The 18,583-nt window shown below is 29.8% G+C and overlaps 3 protein-coding genes across 3 annotated transcripts; 2 read left to right on the forward strand and 1 right to left on the reverse strand.

The window, feature by feature from the left end:
- Positions 1-1,017: 1,017 nt before the first annotated feature.
- On the reverse strand, positions 1,018-3,290 carry LOC123891105 (probable WRKY transcription factor 65). The gene is made up of 3 exons (XM_045940921.1): positions 2,956-3,290; positions 2,506-2,643; positions 1,018-1,687 (listed from the first exon to the last, which is right to left on the reverse strand). The coding sequence occupies exons 1-3, from the start codon at positions 3,036-3,038 to the stop codon at positions 1,117-1,119; spliced, it is 792 nt and encodes a 263-aa protein (XP_045796877.1). The 5' UTR covers positions 3,039-3,290; the 3' UTR covers positions 1,018-1,116.
- A 4,397-nt stretch (positions 3,291-7,687) lies between these two features.
- LOC123891106 lies at positions 7,688-8,995 on the forward strand. The gene has a single exon (XM_045940922.1). It carries the CDS (start codon positions 7,878-7,880, stop codon positions 8,781-8,783), a length of 906 nt encoding a protein of 301 aa, XP_045796878.1. The 5' UTR covers positions 7,688-7,877; the 3' UTR covers positions 8,784-8,995.
- Positions 8,996-10,183: 1,188 nt separating this feature from the next.
- Positions 10,184-12,155, forward strand: LOC123891107 (DELLA protein RGL1-like). The gene has a single exon (XM_045940923.1). The coding sequence runs from the start codon at positions 10,320-10,322 to the stop codon at positions 11,952-11,954; it is 1,635 nt and encodes a 544-aa protein (XP_045796879.1). The 5' UTR covers positions 10,184-10,319; the 3' UTR covers positions 11,955-12,155.
- Positions 12,156-18,583: the final 6,428 nt, after the last annotated feature.

Raw genomic sequence — 18,583 nt, forward strand, 5'->3', positions numbered from 1 at the left:
CAATAAAAAAAAGTATTTAAAAATGAATCTCTACCGTTTAAATTAACATTTTATATACTAATAAACTCCAAAATAAATATATATTATCCAAATCTTTTAGTTCCTCAATGTCTTTTCTCAAAGCATAATTGATACAAGGTTTTAGTGTGTACTAAAGTGTCGCCTCTACCAATGTTAATTTGGTCAATAATTGAATATCTAACTAGTGTAGAAACTCTTTAAACAAATAATGTCAGGACGGGAGAACTTTATTAATTTAGAGAGTTATTAATTTCTAGATAAATTAATAATTATTAATTTAAAGAGTTTTTAAGTAATTATACTGTACATACCAAACAAAAAAGTAAATTAGTTTATGCCTCTTAGAATTACGTTGCAGCGAACCATGAGACTCAACGTAAATTAGTAACTACTGTGTTCATATGCATTAGAAATCAATAATGACTTTTGAACTTTAAAGGAAAACAGACAACTATTGAATCATATTTCAATAGAGTGTAATATATTTTTTTCAATTTCTATGAATTATTAATTTATGATTTTCTTGGGACCGAAAATTATAAAAAGATCTTCCGAAAAATTATTATCTTATTATTTTATCGAGTTTTTCAATTTTTTACATTGACCCAAATCGCGATTGGACAAATTTATTATTTTAGAAAGTTTATTAATTTACCGAGTATTAATTTAAAGATTTCCTACGGTATGTTTAAAAGATTTGACTCGTTTATCACTTGAAACACGAATTTGGGTATATATCAATTCAAAAGTTGCACGCGATCAAGATTTCTCAAAATATTGATTTTGTCTACCGCTAATTTGCGAATAATGTAATCTCAATTGCAGTTGTATTGCGGCCACGCGGAGACATCTAAAATCTTAATGTTGTAGCGCATAGCCGCATATCGCTTGTCAAAATGGGATGTATATATATATATATATATATATATATATATATATATATAAAATAAAAGAGAAAAACAGAAAGATGCCAAATTGAAAAACTAGCTCAATTGGTATGTGGAAATAACATACAACATATATTAACAATAATTCAATAAACATGTTACATTCTTCTAGACGACAAGCACATAGAAAAACAAACACTTGAATCAATCAAGAAGGAGCAACAGGAATCCTTTCATTAGAAAAAATGCTCCTAGTAAAATGTAAAATAGATGAAGACATAGGTAACTCCTCAAGCTCATCGAAAAAATCAAGTTCTTCTGATTTAGATTCTGTCAAATTCTTTAACTGTGCATAGCAAAGTGGCTCTTCCTCTAAGAGAATATCTATTTTGTCAATATGGCTTTTTTCTATGTTCGATTTGAAAGGATCTTCTTGGTCTACAATAATCTCCTCAGAGCAGTGTATTGGAGATTGCAAGTAATGAAAATTTTCTTCGTTCGTAACTTGATCAGTACTAGTTACAATGCTCTTATTATTAATCATTTCCTCGACGATATGTTCTTGGTCTTCTTCATTGGAGGTAACTGGGATATCTTTGATTGTTTCGGTTTCGGATTCTTTTGGTTGTTGAGCTGAGTTTGTGGTGGAGTCGACAGTAGGATCTGGATGGTTATGTTTTGAAGTATAGGTGATGATAAGCATTGAAGCATCTGTGCTACTTCTCTCTACTTGCTTTTTGGCTGAACATCCCTTTGATGTGCTGCACCTATAATATCCCCTACAGATTTTGTACCAACATTTAACAAACTATGAGAAAATTGGATAATTGAATATAAAGTGCCTGTATAGGACACCGACACATGTTAGACACCGATACATGTGACACAGATGTTGGATACACTTTTAATTTGAAGTGTCAGTATAGGACACCGACACATATCAGATGTCAGATACATCTTCGATTTGAAGTGTATGTACTACTTAAACAATCCTATAATTCAACTTTGTAACCTTAGAGTTAAGAGCTTCCACATTGGCATATAATCCAAATTTCTAAACTTACTTGTAAATGTGATATCCAAATAATTTTTGGTCTAACTTTAGAAAACTAGATTAAGACAAAAAAAAATGTTGATTGAATTGGTTTATTTTGTATTTGAGGTATATATTAGGAATTTTCTTTGGATTCTCTTGCCACTGGGACCACAGCTTCTGTGACTCTAGTTGGATAAATTAATGTACCCTATTGATTCGGCCAGGATATAATTCTATGAATAGTTTCTTTTTTTTTACAACAATTCTATGAATAGTTTCTAACAGGCTAAGAACTCCAAATTTATCCTTTTTTCATTTATTTGGAATTATAATTTCTATGCAGGTTTGGAATTACATGGCAGAAGGCCAAATACTATGAACAGTAATAGATCATCCATCATAATAATAAAATGAAGTTCATAAAAAAAAAAATTCATTACCGACACTAAAGATTAAAGGTGTGTCTAATGTCGACCACTTCTATTTGCCAGTGTCAGTGTTGTGTTTGTATACGTGCTTTATAGATCATGATGATAATATCTAGTAGAAGATTGTACATGCCTTGGATATGGAGACCCTTTGATTGGCTTTTGTCCATATTTCCTCCATGACCAAAAATCTGAAGGAAGTCCTTCATTCTTCAGCTTGCTAACATTCTCTCCTATTTTCACAGTTACAACTGTTTTCTCAACCATTTTACTGTGACATGCATAGCATATATAAAACATGCAAGCTATTAGAACTTTACCAAAAAAAATGGAAAATCAAAAAACTTGTCAAATATCATATAACCAACTGATTGATTTCAAGTGGTTAATAAACTCTCCTAAAAAAAACGAATTGTTCAGAAGAATCTGAGTTCGATTTATGAGAGAAACAATTTTTTACCTAGACTATACTTGTTATAGTTGAACTCCAAATTATCAGAGTCTGCTTCCTCCGAGAATCAGAGGGTTAACAAAAAAATAGTAATAGTAATCATAACTATGGTATGTTCTAAGCATGACTCACCGCTTCTTGAATGGTTGAGATTCTTGTTTGAGCTCAGAATTAGATGCTTCTGACTCAAGTTGGGGGGATGCATTATTGTCCATAGCTACCTTTGAATTCAATGATCTCTTGCTGCTGCAAATCTTGATCTGAGATATTTATTATTTAGATTTAAGATGAAACAACATAAGAAATTAATAGAGTAGCTAGGAAGAAGGAGAGTGAAGAGATAATGACAAAGTGAGCAAGTGGATATATTTAATTTCTTTTGATTCATTTAATATAAAAGCAGTGAACAAGTATGCACGTATCAATGCCACCAGCCCCCAGCAACCCCACCATGCAAATTGCATTATAATATAACCATCAATCTTTTTTCTATGTTATTAATATTATCGATCATGTCTACATCTTTAAATTATTAATTTGTACTTAATAAATTTAGGATATTGTTTTTTAATTTCACCTGTAATTATTATAAATATATAATGATCACCTGAGTCTGAGTCTATATATAGCACACAAGTAGTTCATGGGTAAAGTGTATGCGTGTTATAAATTTCAATGTTGAGTTTGAATATTACTCATAAAATAAATATAAAGAGATTAATTAATGACTATGTGATCTTAAAAATTACTCATATATCTAATCAAATTATTGCTCTTATAAAAGTTAAAAACATCTACAAATATTTATATGATATAATGATTTTTTTTTTTGGTACAAAAGCTAAAATGAAAATAAAATTCACATGATATGATGATTTTTTTGTTTACAAAAGCTAAAATGAAAAAAGAAAGAAAAGAGAGTGCTTAAGTTCTTTAAGAGTCGGTTGAGAGAAGATCTAGAAGTCTTAGAGGAGGAGAGGAATGGACGGGGATCTCAATATTAGAAGAAGCACTAAATTTGACCATAAAATCCGCATAAGAGTTACCTTCTCGGAGGGAATGAATTAACATCACAGTCTCAAAATCGAGCAATAAATCTTTGATGTTTTGGATCAACACGGAATAAGTATGAAACATAGGAGTTGAATTTTGAATAAGCCTTAAATGTTCAAAGAATACAAGACTGATTTGACTCCTTCATGCATGTTCCAACTTGCCTCGGGAGGATATAACTCAGTTGGTAGAGCTCCGCTCTTGCAATTGGGTAGTTGCAAATCTTGCAATTACGGGTTGGATATCTAATTGTCCAGGCGGTAAATGATAGCAAGCAACGTGATCATGACCTAAATATTTAACCAGAGGGATCGTAAATAGCTTAAAGATATTACATTACACGAGCCGAAGTTTTGAAATCGAAATTAACTATTTACTCATTTCAAGAGGTGAATTATTAACAATTAGATTACTTTAAAAATACAAAAATTAATTTATAATAATAATAATATAAACAACTTTTTTTTGAAATAAACATAATCACAAATTTTATGTAAACAAAAAAAAAATCACAAATTTTATAAAAATAAAATAAAAAATCATAATCACAAATAAAGAGATATTTTCGGTGATAGCTTCACAAATGGCAGCCACTTCCATCATTTCACTATGGATAATCCCACGCTGCCACGTGGGATATGCATCCCACATGTAACCAAAATTAATATTGAAATGTCATTCTTTTTTTTTGGATACAATATTGAAATGAAATGTCATTTTAGAGGAGGAGAAAGCTAACCATAGCCACACATATTTTAATACTCCCATTAATGTAGGACCGATATAATCATAAGAGTCTTGATAACATGCGTCCTTAGGGCACATGTTAAGATATACCCAAATAGAAATTCAACATTTAATGATATAAGAAATTTAATGCTTCAAAAGTCAAAATGCACAAATTAGCATTTAATAATTTCTATTTTTGCTTCCTTAACATGTGCCTTAAGGGCACAAGTTAACATTCTCCTAATCATAAATTTGAAAACAAGCGAATAATACAAACACATTCACCGATTTAAAATGTGAAAAACATTGTAACAAATTGAGTGTCTTGCTAATTAACGAGTGCCCCCAAATACTTTCTTTAAGCATTTTATTTAAAGAAATTTTGTATTCAAAAAATTAATCATTACAATTTTCAATGCGTTGTTAAGTAGTTCAGAAAGACAAAATTTATCAAAATTGCTATTAGAAAATTAATCCATTACAATTTGTCATTTTATCCATTTTTCACACGTCCTATGAATTTATCAAAATATTTCTATCTGCTACTTAGGTAGTGGATACCCCATAAAGACACCTGCCAATTTTTTCTTTTATTATAACGTCTGCAACTTAAGTAGCGGACGACATTTACAAAATTTCTTATTTTAATAATATTCGTTACTTAAATAGTGAAAGGATAAAAATGAAAATTGGCAGGACGTGCAAGAAATAGGTAGGACTGGACAAAAGAAAATCTGATGAAATATTTTTGGGCCAGGCTACTTTTTCTTGGTCCAGATTGGGCTCGGCTACTTTAGCCTTTAAATAAAAAATAAAAGTTTAAATGTAATTTTAGTTGTCAAAATTTTAGTTTTGGTAGCTCATTTTTTTTCTTTTTCTTTCTGTTAAGTAATTCAGTGGCTAGAAATTTCATCCATAAGGTGAATAAGTGAGATGACCGAGGTTCGAATCATGACTCTCTGCATATATAATGCGATGTCCAACCAACTTAGTTAAGTTCACGAGACAGGTCGCTCATTTTCAATTGTGCAATTTTGATTTTATATCCGAATTTTTGATTAACATATGTCCTTGATCATACAATTTTGATGATGTCGCAATGCATATAGTTCATTCTCAAGCCTTGTATACTTTATCTCAAATTCACTAGCACGACCTTCGACAATCAGACCCGTCATTTTTATGTTAGGTCATCCAATTCATTGACACACCATCAAATTAAATGGTCAGAATTATAAATTTGATAAAAAATAAAAATAAAAAAGTGAGAGACTAAAATTGCACAATTAAAAATATGTTTACCAACAAAATCTAGATGATCAAAATTTCATTCATTTAAATAAAAAAATAAAATCTTTTCTCATCCACCATACAGTAATTCTTAAAAACCACTTCTATTTGAATTTTACTATCCAAATGAATAAAACCATTTTATTTGGATTTATCCATTCGTACATAATAAAATATGACGTTTTCCCATATAATTGGTAATTCCAAAGAAGTGTGTTTTTTTTTAAAAAAATAAATGATGATAAAAGCAGCTTTAAAAACCAAAACAAAATGTATTTCATCAACACAATTGGAAAAAGGTTATTATTGTTGGGCTCTAATTGAAGTGATTGAGCATTCTATATGCTTTTCCCCCAAACAAGAAAGAAAAAGAAATTCAACCTAAAAAATAAGAAAGAAAAAGAAAGAAATAATGTACTCCAAACCAAGGACTCTACACCTTTGTTTTGTACCAACTGCCCAACCTTGGTAGTTAAAACTTTGACACGAGACAGCTACTGCTCTTGATAATCAATCTCCATCTTCAAGAGTTTCTGTCATTAATTATGGTTACCAAATGATTATTAATTTTCAGCAAGTTTCTTGTAGCTGCAACTCAATCACAACTCTATTTTTCACCTTAATATTGAAGTGTCTCCTCCTCCTTCCCTTTAAGCTAGAAAAATGTACTCCCTCCGTCCCAAAATATAAGCAAAAATTGGTCAATGAAAGTTGATGTATTTGGTTTAAAATTTAGTCCAGATACATTCACTTTTGTTGACCTCTTTTTGCTTATATTTTGGGACAGAGTAGTATTAATTTATGGACTAACTTGAAGAATGATGTAACATTTTTTTTATTTACTTTAAATGTTCATATTAGGTATTAAATAATTACTGATTTTTAATTTTATAAATTTCAGTTGGATAAGGTTAATGTTTCATTTGCTAGTTTGTTATTTTTCAAAGCAAAAATAAATAAAAAAAAATACAAAATCATGTGGGGCAAGAACTAAAATTCACATAAAAAGCGGGATGTCCGGAGTTCGAACTCCGTCCCTAGATATAAAATACGATGTACCTATCAACTGAGTTAAACTTACAGGGTCAATATTATTATTATTATTATTATTATTATTATTATTATTATTATTATTATTATTATTATTATTATTATTATTATTATTATTATTATTATTATTATTATTATTATTATACTTGATGTGACTTTTATCTTCAATTTTAAAATGAAATTCAATATTTACTCCGCTCATTCTAAAGTGTAAAATAAATAATATCGATCGTTAATTAATAAATAAAAAAAACATATATGCACATCATAATAAATAATGAGATTATTACGATCACAACTCTTAATTTTGTTCATTTTAGATGATCTAAATCCTTACATTGAATGTTAATTTGTAATTAAAAAAAAAAAACCTTGGTTTTTTCACTCAACATGACTCCTGTTTTCTTCATTTGTAAAACTATAAAATATACCAACAACAAATTGTGGAATACATCTTCTAATTATTTTATATTGAAAAATATACTATAGTATTTATTTAAAACACCCAAAAGATGAAGTGGATAAATAATTCCCCTAATCTGCCAAATTTGCAGCCAAAACAGCAATAAGAAATCACATGTAAAAATACCTTCCATTGTACCAAACCAACTCACAAAAGATAAAAATACGAATTAACAAAGTTTGATACATAAAAAAAGTCAATTAACTAAGGACGTGGACACACACATATATATTGGTAGCTTAAGATTCAAAGACCACGTCCTAAATACAAAAACCTTAACTAAGGACGTGGCAACCACCTTCAAATACCTTTTTCCGGCAACTAGTTGTTAAGTCACATAATATAGAGAAACCTTCAACGTTCTTCAACTTAGCTTCTTAATAAAAACCATATAGTTCATATTAATTTGTCACATAATACAAGAACCATATCATATCATATCATATATGATTATTACTTCAAAAACAAAATGAGTTTAGAGCAAAAAACCAAAAACCTCTTCCATATTTTTGCATCTTCAATAACACCTAGAGAAATTTTCTACTTCTTCACACATACACTTCTAGGCCTCTTTTTACCTCTTTCATTTCTTCTCCTAGCTAAACTCTCACAAATTCAATACTATCTTCAACGTATTAATTTTTTGCATCAACAATATTATTTTTCATCACCACAAAAATTTTCCTATGTTATAACACTAGCCCTTCAAATCAATCCTTTTATTCTCTATTTTATTGTGTTTATTATAAGCATAGCTTCATTAATTCACGCCTTAACCGACAAGATTATAAATTTGAGTAACTCATCGACATCATCATGTTCGAGCACAAGCAACATTGTTCAATCTCGTATCTACATTGCATGGATTGTTCTTTGTGTTTTTCAAGTTTGTGTTGGTTTAGGAATTGAAGGAAGCATTTTGGTTGGTTTATATGATTCCGAATCATCGAATTTTGGTGTTGAAAGGAGTTTCTTGAGTAGAGTTGTTTTTTTATTGGGATTGCATGAAACAACAAGAGTTTGGTGTTTAATGGTGGTGAAGCCTGTGGTGGATGATACTGTTTTTGGGGGTGTTAATAGAAAAGAAAGATGGGTTGAGAAATTGGGTGTGACTATGTGCTTAGGAGGTTTATGGTGGTGGAAATTGAGAGATGATGTTGAGAATTTGGTTGTTATGAGTGAGGCAAAGAAAGATCAATTGATGGATATTGGAATTAATGATTTTGTTGGGTGGTTGCTATATTATTTGATTGTAACAATTGGAATGGTAAAGGTTGTAAAGGGTCTTATGTGGTTCATGGCAATGATTTGTCCTTGTAGAAGGGAAATTGGGAATTCCATGGTGGAATCTAGTGAGAATGATGACAAAGTATGATAAAGTGTAAATCAATTTTCTTTTTTCCTTTTTAAATTTTATATACTCCGTAGACAACTGCATAACATATCTTACAAATTGGCTACGACTGCAATGGAGAATCAAGCTTCAATGGTTTGATTGTATATTTTATTTTATTTTTTTCTCTGATTTATTTTCCCCTCACTTCCCAATTTTTTAATTATCTTCATCTGGCTAGAGATATTCTCATATTGCATATTTAATTTCTCAAAATTGTACTATGGCTAGATTTGGATTCAATATTGTATTTAATAGTTACAACTATCATGATATCGTAAAGATATAAGCATTTTTATTTATTCAAATGCTGCCTAAAGTTATAAACGAAAAAGAAATAAAAAGTCATACTAACTCGTGTCATTAAAGTATTAAACAAATTGTTTTCTCTCATGACATTGTATTCCTTGTCATGCACAATATAAAATCGACGATCATTTCTCCCTTCTCTTCCCTCTTTTCTCTCCCTATTATGTTACCAATGTTAGGTGTTGTACACATAGGCTCAATACGCGCCTATGGCTTGCAGGCCTGGTGAGGCTTACTATACTGGCTTGGTGAGGCTCGCGTCGCGCGTGCCTCAGCTAGCTTGTGTGTGAGCTTGTGCCTTAGCTTATCTTGTATTGTCTATATAAGGCACTTTGCCTATGATGAATAAGATTGAGAAACACTCTTTACACCAACAACCAAATCACTAACTCTCCCGCAACCGCAACCACCAACCCTCGTTGTGCTCTCTCCGATTAATCATCCCCCAACTCTAAATTTTGCCCATGTGGTTTTTATGTTTTTGTTTTGTTTCTTTGCTTGTGTTTTTATTCACATTTCTAATTTATTTCAAGATTGCACTCTATGTATTTGATAAAATGTCTTATAATGATTCGTTTAGTCGGTATTATGAGTAAGGATCACCAAATTTAGTATCCCCTTAGTCACACAAATGACCTATCAACATGTGATTGAATTAATTGGTCATGTTAGAGACTTCCTATAATCTTTATGTACGATCGAACTCAAGACCTCTAGCATACTATCAAAACTCTTCAGACCAAACCTAGTAGCTTAAATTATTGGCTTTTTAGAATTAATTAAGGTTTTTGATTTGTTAATTTTTCTATTGATTTCCTTGGTGTTGTGTTGTAGTCCCCTGTTTTCCTTGAAGCAGCCGATCCGTCATCTCATCTCTACGTAAATCTTACACAACAATTTTACATAGCTTATTATAATACACTCAAAGGTGTCACTTCATAGCTTATTTGGATTTTAATCATTCTTCCATAACGACAATTTTACATATAATTAAATACTAATCTGGTCTTGTAATCTCGTATCATCTTTGCTTAATCAAAACAAATATTATTAATATGTGCTGCAGCTGGCATAAGACTGCAATGTAGTAGTACATAAAAACATCGATTAAATCACCATCAACCTTACGTTCTCCTTCCTTATTACATTTATAAATAAGCACTTTCACACTCTCCTCCATATTTTTTTTAAATAAGCACTTAAATCTTTATGGAAATCAACCATTTTTCTTCCACTCATCACTCTCTAGAACAACTTATGTTCCAAGAGATTCATGAGAATGAAAAAGTGTCAAACATGTTCAACAATCAAAACCATCATCAGAAACAACAACAACAACCAGAACAAGAATTCGACGTTATTGGTAACTTCATGTCACTAGAAGATAATATCAACTTCAACCCTTGTCAACAAAAGAATAATCAAAACAAAGTTTCAATTCCAAAACCTTTACAAAACAATATGCAGAAGATGCCATTGTCTTTATCATCTTTAGAGATTCTCAGAAATCATGGAAGCAGATTCAACAAGAAAAACATAATCAATACTAAAACTTGTTCAAATTTGGAACAACATCAAATGATGTCAACAGAAGAAATAATAAGAGTAGCTGGAACAAGGTATACTCAATACTCTTCTTCTCATTGGAGTGAAAATATTTACATCCAAACACATCCTTATGGATTTGATTTTCATGGTTTAACTGAAGAACAAAATAGAGACATTGAACTTGCACAGTTTCTATTTTCAGCAGCTGAAAGGGTAAGTTTTCAACAATTTGAACGTGCAAAAAAGTTACTTTTTTATTGTCAATGGAATTCATCTATCACAGGTAACTCTGTTCAAAGAATTGTTTTTTATTTTTCACAAGCACTTTTAGAGAGGATAGAGAAAGAAACAGGAAGAGTGATTAAAGGGTCAGAGAAAAATGAAGAAGTTGAGTTAATTCAGAATATGGATCCAAAAAAAGCACTTTCCTGTCATCAAAAAATTCCTTTTAATCAAGTTATGCAATTTACTGGTATACAAGCTATAGTTGAACATGTTATGTTTGAGACTAAAATTCATCTAATAGATCTTAATATAAAAAGTGGGGTTCAGTGTATAACTTTGATGCAAGCTTTGGCTGATAGAAAAGATTGCATGGTTGAGATTTTTAAGGTAACTGCTATTGGAGTCAATTCATGCAAGGACAAGATTGAAGAAACTGGTAAAAATTTAGCTAGTTTCGCGGTATCGTTGAACTTACCCTTTTTATTTAAGGCTATTTTAGTAGAAGACATGTTGGAAATTAAAGAAGATGATTTCCAAATCGAAGAGGATGAAGCTGTTGCGGTATACTCGCCATATTTTCTTAGGACTTTGATATCAAGGCAAGAGAGTTTGGAAAATTTGATGAGGGTTATAATGTATATCAAACCATCTATAATGATTGTTCTTGAAATTGAAGCAAGTCTTAATTCGCCGTCATTTGTGAACCGGTTTGTGGAAGCGTTGTTTCACTACTCGGCTTTTTTCGATATCCTTGAAACATGTATTAAAGAGGAGGATGAGTGTAGAATGATGACAGAAGGAATATTATCTGCAGGGATAAGAAATATTGTTGCAACAGAAGGTAGTGAAAGGAATGTTAGAAATGTGAAAATTGATGTTTGGAGAAAGTTTTTTGCAAGGTATAGAATGGTTGAAACTAGGTTTAGTGAGGCATGTAATTACCAAGCTGAATTGGTGGTTAAGAAGTTTGATTATGGGAATTTTTGCAATGTGGAAAAGAATGGGAAGTGTTTGATATTAGGATGGAAAGGGACTCCAATGCATTCAATCTCAGCTTGGAGGTTTCTTTGATGGTGATCTTCGGATGTAGATTTGTTGCAGTAATTTTTCACACTGTTTTTAATCTTGACCGTTGATTTTAGATTAGACGAATGTAATTTAAAATAGTGTGAAAACTTTGAGAAAATAAACCGTAGGAAATCTGTTTTCGTGATGTTCAATCTTGATTTCTTTGTAAAATATAATAATGCTAAGTTTTTTTTTCTTCTAATTATTCTCTTGTTGGCTTGTTTGAATCTTGGTTTATATTTGTTCTGTTCTCTACTTGCATTTAGTGTATTGTTGATTTGTTCTATAATGCCTTGGCTTATAGTAACACGGTAGCCAAGTTGACTGCATATGAAATATACTGCAAACTTATCCATTATTCTCATTGTTCGGCTCAAAGATCATGATTAATTTAATGCAAGATTTTTTTTTTTTTTTTTTTTATGGTATAGAGGGCCTAAGCTCCAATTAGATCATGATTACACGGAAATCGTTCTCGGGGTTGTTAACCCAATTTCATCAGCTAACAATAACTTCCTAAGAGCATGAATATCGCCTGAAATTTTAGAGTTTCTACAGACTGTTACTACTCATGTGTCAGATTGAAACCGATAATTAGCTTTGTAAAGCGTTGCTACATTATCAAACGTTCTATTGTTCAGCAACGTCTCTTTTGTTACTTTGGTGTCATAGTGCCATTACATGTGGAATATTGTGGGGTCTACTCAAATATTTATATTTCTTTTATCATACAAATGAGGATATATTGTGAGTTTAGTGGGACCTATATTAGATATTTTATGGATTGTATGGATATTTAAAAAAGGTTTTTTCTAATTAACCCTCACATAAATTGAGGGTAGGTGCCCTATGATGATGTGGCACCAATGAAATTTATCCACATTTATTTAAGTCAAACATAATTAATTTTTTACCATAAAGTAATTTAGACTATTTTTATTTTCATTTAATTATATTTTATGTATTATATTCTATGAATTTATATTTTGAACCTAATTACTTCTGATTTGTTTGCTCCTTCTTCAAATTGTATTACGTCTCAAACAACTTTCTTCTTCGCGTAAAAAAAAAACTTTCTTCTTATTGTCAAAAAACTTTCTTCTTCTTAATGCTTTCAATCTCTGCTGCAGCCTCCACCACCGTCATGTTAGCATTCTACGACTCCTCCGCTTTTGTGTTATCCGATGTCAATCTTTACTGCAGTCTTCGCCACCGATCTATCGGATTTCTTCAAGATTCTAAAACTTGTGATTTTCAATTTCTTAGATGTTATGTTTTTTAGCGTATTTTTTCCTTTTTTTTTTTACTTATTTTTTCATCGTCATTTTGTTTTTGTTTTCTTTGGTTGTCCATATCGGAAAAAAATTAAAAACAAAATAGTTTAGAGAAGACAAAATGAAATTAGGAAAATGTAATCAAGAAAATTGATCCAATTGATTGGCCACTGAGTTAAGAAGAATTTGATTTATGATTGTTGACTAATAAGAAATATAATTCAATGTTTATTACCATTTTATTGAAAATTCAAAACTCAAATGAATCGAATTAATTGCACCAAGTAATGGGTTACAATGAGTAAACCGTCAAATACCCTCTTAAAATTTTAAAATTCGTCAAATACCCCATGAAATTTGGAAATAGGCAAATACCCCCTGAAATTTTAAAAAGTCAATCAAATTGCCCCCTTGCACTACCAGTCAGAGTCCACGCCAGAAGGCAATTTGGTTGACTTTTTAAAATTTCAAGGGGTATTTGTCAATTTCCAAATTTCAGGGGGTATTTGACGAATTTTAAAATTTCAGGGGGTATTTCACAGTTTACTCGGGTTACAATATGCAATAGACACGGGTTTTGTAAGGAATGATCTAGTAATAAATAAAAATGATTTGTTTTGCCTTTCCATAAAAGGAAATAGAGACTAGGTATATCAAGTAACATACTCTTAAACTTGCACTATATCAAAGAAATATAGACCATTGTCGGAAAACAATCACACGGAAGCTTGATCGATCACAAGTGCGGTCTACCTAAAATTTATCCGATCAAAATGAAAAGGTTCGACTATTTTAGGAAGACGAACTAACTCTTGAACTTGTTTAGGGTTTAGGGTTTAACTATTGATCATAAGTAAAAATTTAAATAGTTCATCTGAACTAAAAGAAAGGTCGGACCATTGTCGCAAAACAATCACACAGAAGCTTGATCGATCACAAGTGCGGTCTACCTGAAATTTATCCGATCAAAATGAAAAGGTTCGACTATTTTAAGAAGACGAACTAACTCTTGAACTTGTTTAGGGTTTAACTATTGATCACAAGTAAAAATATAAATAGTTCATCTGAACTAAAAGAAAGGTCGGACCATTGTTGCAAACCTAAACCTAATTTTTTCCATTCTTTTTTCTAAGATCGACATCATATCGACCAACGTTAATCTATGCAATGATTTAAAGAGATTGAAAAAATAAATACTATATACTCCCTCTGTGTCAAATTACTTGTCGTTTTAGAAGGAAAAAAATTTAAGAAAGTGTATTTTTGCACTTAATTTCCTATTATACCCTTATTTTAATTCACCAATAAGCTTATTTTGTTTTTTTCCACGCACTTTATCTTTCCAATAAATTTAATATGTTATGTACCAATTTTTTTAAAAAACAAACATTTTTTTTTTGAAAACTTAAAAAAACAAACTTTAATTTTCCAAATATATAATCTTTTACGGTTTCAACTACTCCTAAATATTTGGAATTTACATGAGTGACTTAGATAGCTAACAATTTTTTTTTCCTAAAACGACAAGTAATTTGAAACGGAGGGAGTATTTACACCGGAATAACATGAATTATTTGATTTGATTTTTTTTGAAGCATTATTTGATTTCATTTAATAAATGTACAAGTGGAATTGTATATTTAAATTAGAGATATTAGTTTTTTTTTCTTTGTTGTTTTTGTTCTCTTATTATTTTTATTTAAACTAACATTGATATATATTTATTTTTTCGAATCTATAACATTGATTTTTTTTTACTAATAACATTGGTATTTTAGAATCAATATATAACATTTAGAAACAAGCATTCAATGATCAAATTAATTCTAATTATATTTACACATAGTCTAAAATATAATTAAAGAAAACTAGTAACATAAAATATAATTAATTGAAAATAAAAGTAGTCAAAATAATTTATGGTAAGAAATTAATTATGTTTGACTTAAATACACGTGGATGAATTTCATTGGTGCCACATCAGCATAGGGCAACTACCCTCAATTTATGTGAGGGTAGAGAAGTAGTCACCTTTAAAAAATATAGGTGAATTGTTTAAATAATTGAGAAGTGTAAAATAATATAAAAAATTAAGTGGGGCCCATTTAAAGAACTTAATTGAGTGCAATGGATGTGAGTGCTCTAATTGGAGTAGGACAAGAATCATAAAATATTATTTCGCGATCTAATTGACAACCAATACTTACCAACACGTCTGCACACTTGTTTGATTCTCGGTAAGCATGCTCAATTTTGATCTTTCAATCTGATTCTAACATTCGCCGAATGTTTCACCAACAGTTTGGGTTACCATGCAAGAAACTTAATTAGTTGGTTTTATATCAATTGCAAACAATTAAATACATTTTGCTGTATTATCTTTTTTTTTTTTTACAAAATTTTACTGTATTATCTTAATCACTTGATCATATTTAGAAAACAAGTGTAATTTAATTTACAATGTGATTTAATTAATATATTCAAATTTTGCCCCAAATTAGAAGTAGTATTTAATAATCGGCTTAAATACGCAAAAGGTCCCTGTACTTACAGGTCATTTGAGTTTTAGTCCCTATATTTTAAAAATATTTCGTTTTACACTGCATTTTCATTTTATTTTAAAAATAGTCCATGGACCCATTTTTTTTGCTGAAGTGTCATGATTTTGCACATGTGGTGCTGTCAGGGGCGGACCCAGACATGGATTACTGATGTGGCTAAATTTTTTAGGCAATATTGAAAAAAATCATCGTTATCTTAATAATTCAGTTAAAGTAACAACGAACAACATATGAAATTATTATTAATACAATATGTGTATCTAAAAAAAACACCAACAAACCAACAATTCAGAAAATTCCTATTTAAAAAAAAAGAAATTAACAAACTAACAAACTATATCCAGAAAACTACAAAGTTTCTATTCGGGAAAAAAAAAGACTATAACTTATTGATTATATGTAAAATCATACATATTACTATTGTTTGATACATCACAAGATTCTATCTTGGACCAAAATATATAGAACCCAAACTTCTACTAGCTTATAGTTTATTTTGATAAACTAATTCAATTAACTTATAACTTATTAATATTTATTCCAATTTTACCCATACTTTCTTACTTGAAAAAATTAAACTATTATTTTATGTCATTTCATATTTATATACTATGTATGACCAAAGAGTTGAATACTATAACTTAAAATATATAGCTTAAAGTATATAACTTAAAATAATATACTATGTATGACCAAAGAGTTGAATACTATAAACTAATATTTGTACTAATATTTAAACTAATATGTATCGAGAGACTTACGGTCATTAATAATAAACTCTAAACTAATATTTACATTAATATTTGTAGGAATATGTATACAGACTAATTTAAAATTATTTATAAAATTATTATTATTATTTTTAAAAATATTTGGGCTGGGCTGGTGTGGCTATAACCTCACACATGTGCGTCCCTGGGTGCTGTTGACTAGGTTTCAAAACTGTTGACTCATAAAAAAATAATATGGAAGGACGAAAATGCCCTTAATAATGGGTGTAATTAGAAATCAAAACTTACTTGCAAGCAGCCATGAGAAGAGACGAATTGAAGAGAGTAGAAACACCATGGATGAGAATATTCCTAGCAAGTAAGACCTCATTGGCAACAAGAATCATAGGACGAACGTTTCTCAATTCTCTTGACAATCATGGTGGGTGTGTAGTTCCTCAAATCCACTTTAGTAGCATAGAATCTACCACAATTCCCAAAACAATACTCACCCAATTTTTCATATAGAAGAAGATCATTCCAGAACACCTTTCTCAAAGCCATTGAATAACCATGCAATGAAAAACAATAGATAAAATTAAGATGGAACCAAAGAGGCATTTCATCGAACAATAGATAAAAACGAGTCATGTTGCGGAGAGATGACAAGGGCATTTTCGTCCTTCCATATTATTTTTTTATGAGTCAGCAGTTTTGAATCAGTCAACAGTGCCACGTGTGCAAAAACATGATACTTCAGAAAAAAAATGGAACCAAAGGCTATTTTTAAAATAAAATGAAAGTGTAGTGACAAATCGAGAGATTTTTAAAATGCAGGATTATAACTCAAATGATCTGTAAAAACAGAAATAATTTACGATGTGGTTTAATTATGTACGTAGAGAAGATCTTAATGCTCAAAGAATTTTTATAGAAGAACTTAATTATATTTACTTTGGTCCACATGCACTAGTGGGGCTCGAATTCAAAACTCTAGGGCCAAAGGAGTGAAAGTTTTTTGTTTTTTTTTTTTTTTTTTTTGTATAAAGTTGATGCTATGCTATTATTTATTTATTTATTATTTGTTAACCCTATTATTATTAATAATTAGTCAAATATAAAAAAATTAGTCAACAAGTTTATATTATTTCTTTAATTCAAAAAGTTTTATATTATTTCTTTTATTATTTTCTTATTAAAAAAATTAGCATATTTTGGTATTTTCTTAATAATTTTAAATATTTTAATAAGAAAATTTTAATAGAAAGAATTTTCAAATAAGAACAAAAATTAATAATTTCTATTATTTTTTATGGTAAATTATTATAATATTTTTTTATTATATTATAACACTTTTAGTATTTTACTATAAAAATGATTACCAAAAATAGCCTATTTTTGGAGATTATTATTTTTCTAAAAGAAAATAATTTTAAATTTTCTTTATATAATTTTTCAATTTCAAGAAAAATATATCACAAATAAGTTTTTAAGAGAGAATTAATATAAAAAAACATTTATCTTACGAAGGTACAAGTTTTCACCGCCGTTAATTGTTATAGGACAAGTTTCCATTACTATTTAACGATTTTTCTTACAAATGTGTCAGAGATCGAATTTCTAGCCTATTTATCTAAGACTCTTAACCATCAATTCATCATTGGTTATTACGAAAAACATATTTCACACTTTAATAAAGAAAAAATTCTTTCAATATCGAATCACCGACAATTTGCTTAAGGACCAATCAATATATTATTTTTATTTGGCTGGTTAATGAACTTTACTAAAGGACGAATTCTTGAGTAGAAAAATCTCTTGACCATACTTTATTTACTTTACGATCGAATTCGAGATTCCTAGGATAGTTCCCTTAAGATTATGACATAACACACACAAAAATAAAATAAAAAATATTTTGCATTTTTAGAGTGGTGGCGCGCCCCCAAAGTATGTAGACAAGAAGGAACGAACAATCTTTGTTTCCACACTCTTATTTAAAACTAGCTACCGTTTCTTTTCTTCATTTTTCACACTCTCACTATTCCATTCAATCTTCTTCATTTTTCATCAAAGCTATTATTTTC

Source organism: Trifolium pratense, linkage group LG6 (assembly GCF_020283565.1).
Source record: "Trifolium pratense cultivar HEN17-A07 linkage group LG6, ARS_RC_1.1, whole genome shotgun sequence".
In the NCBI taxonomy this organism is placed as follows: Eukaryota; Viridiplantae; Streptophyta; class Magnoliopsida; order Fabales; family Fabaceae; genus Trifolium; species Trifolium pratense.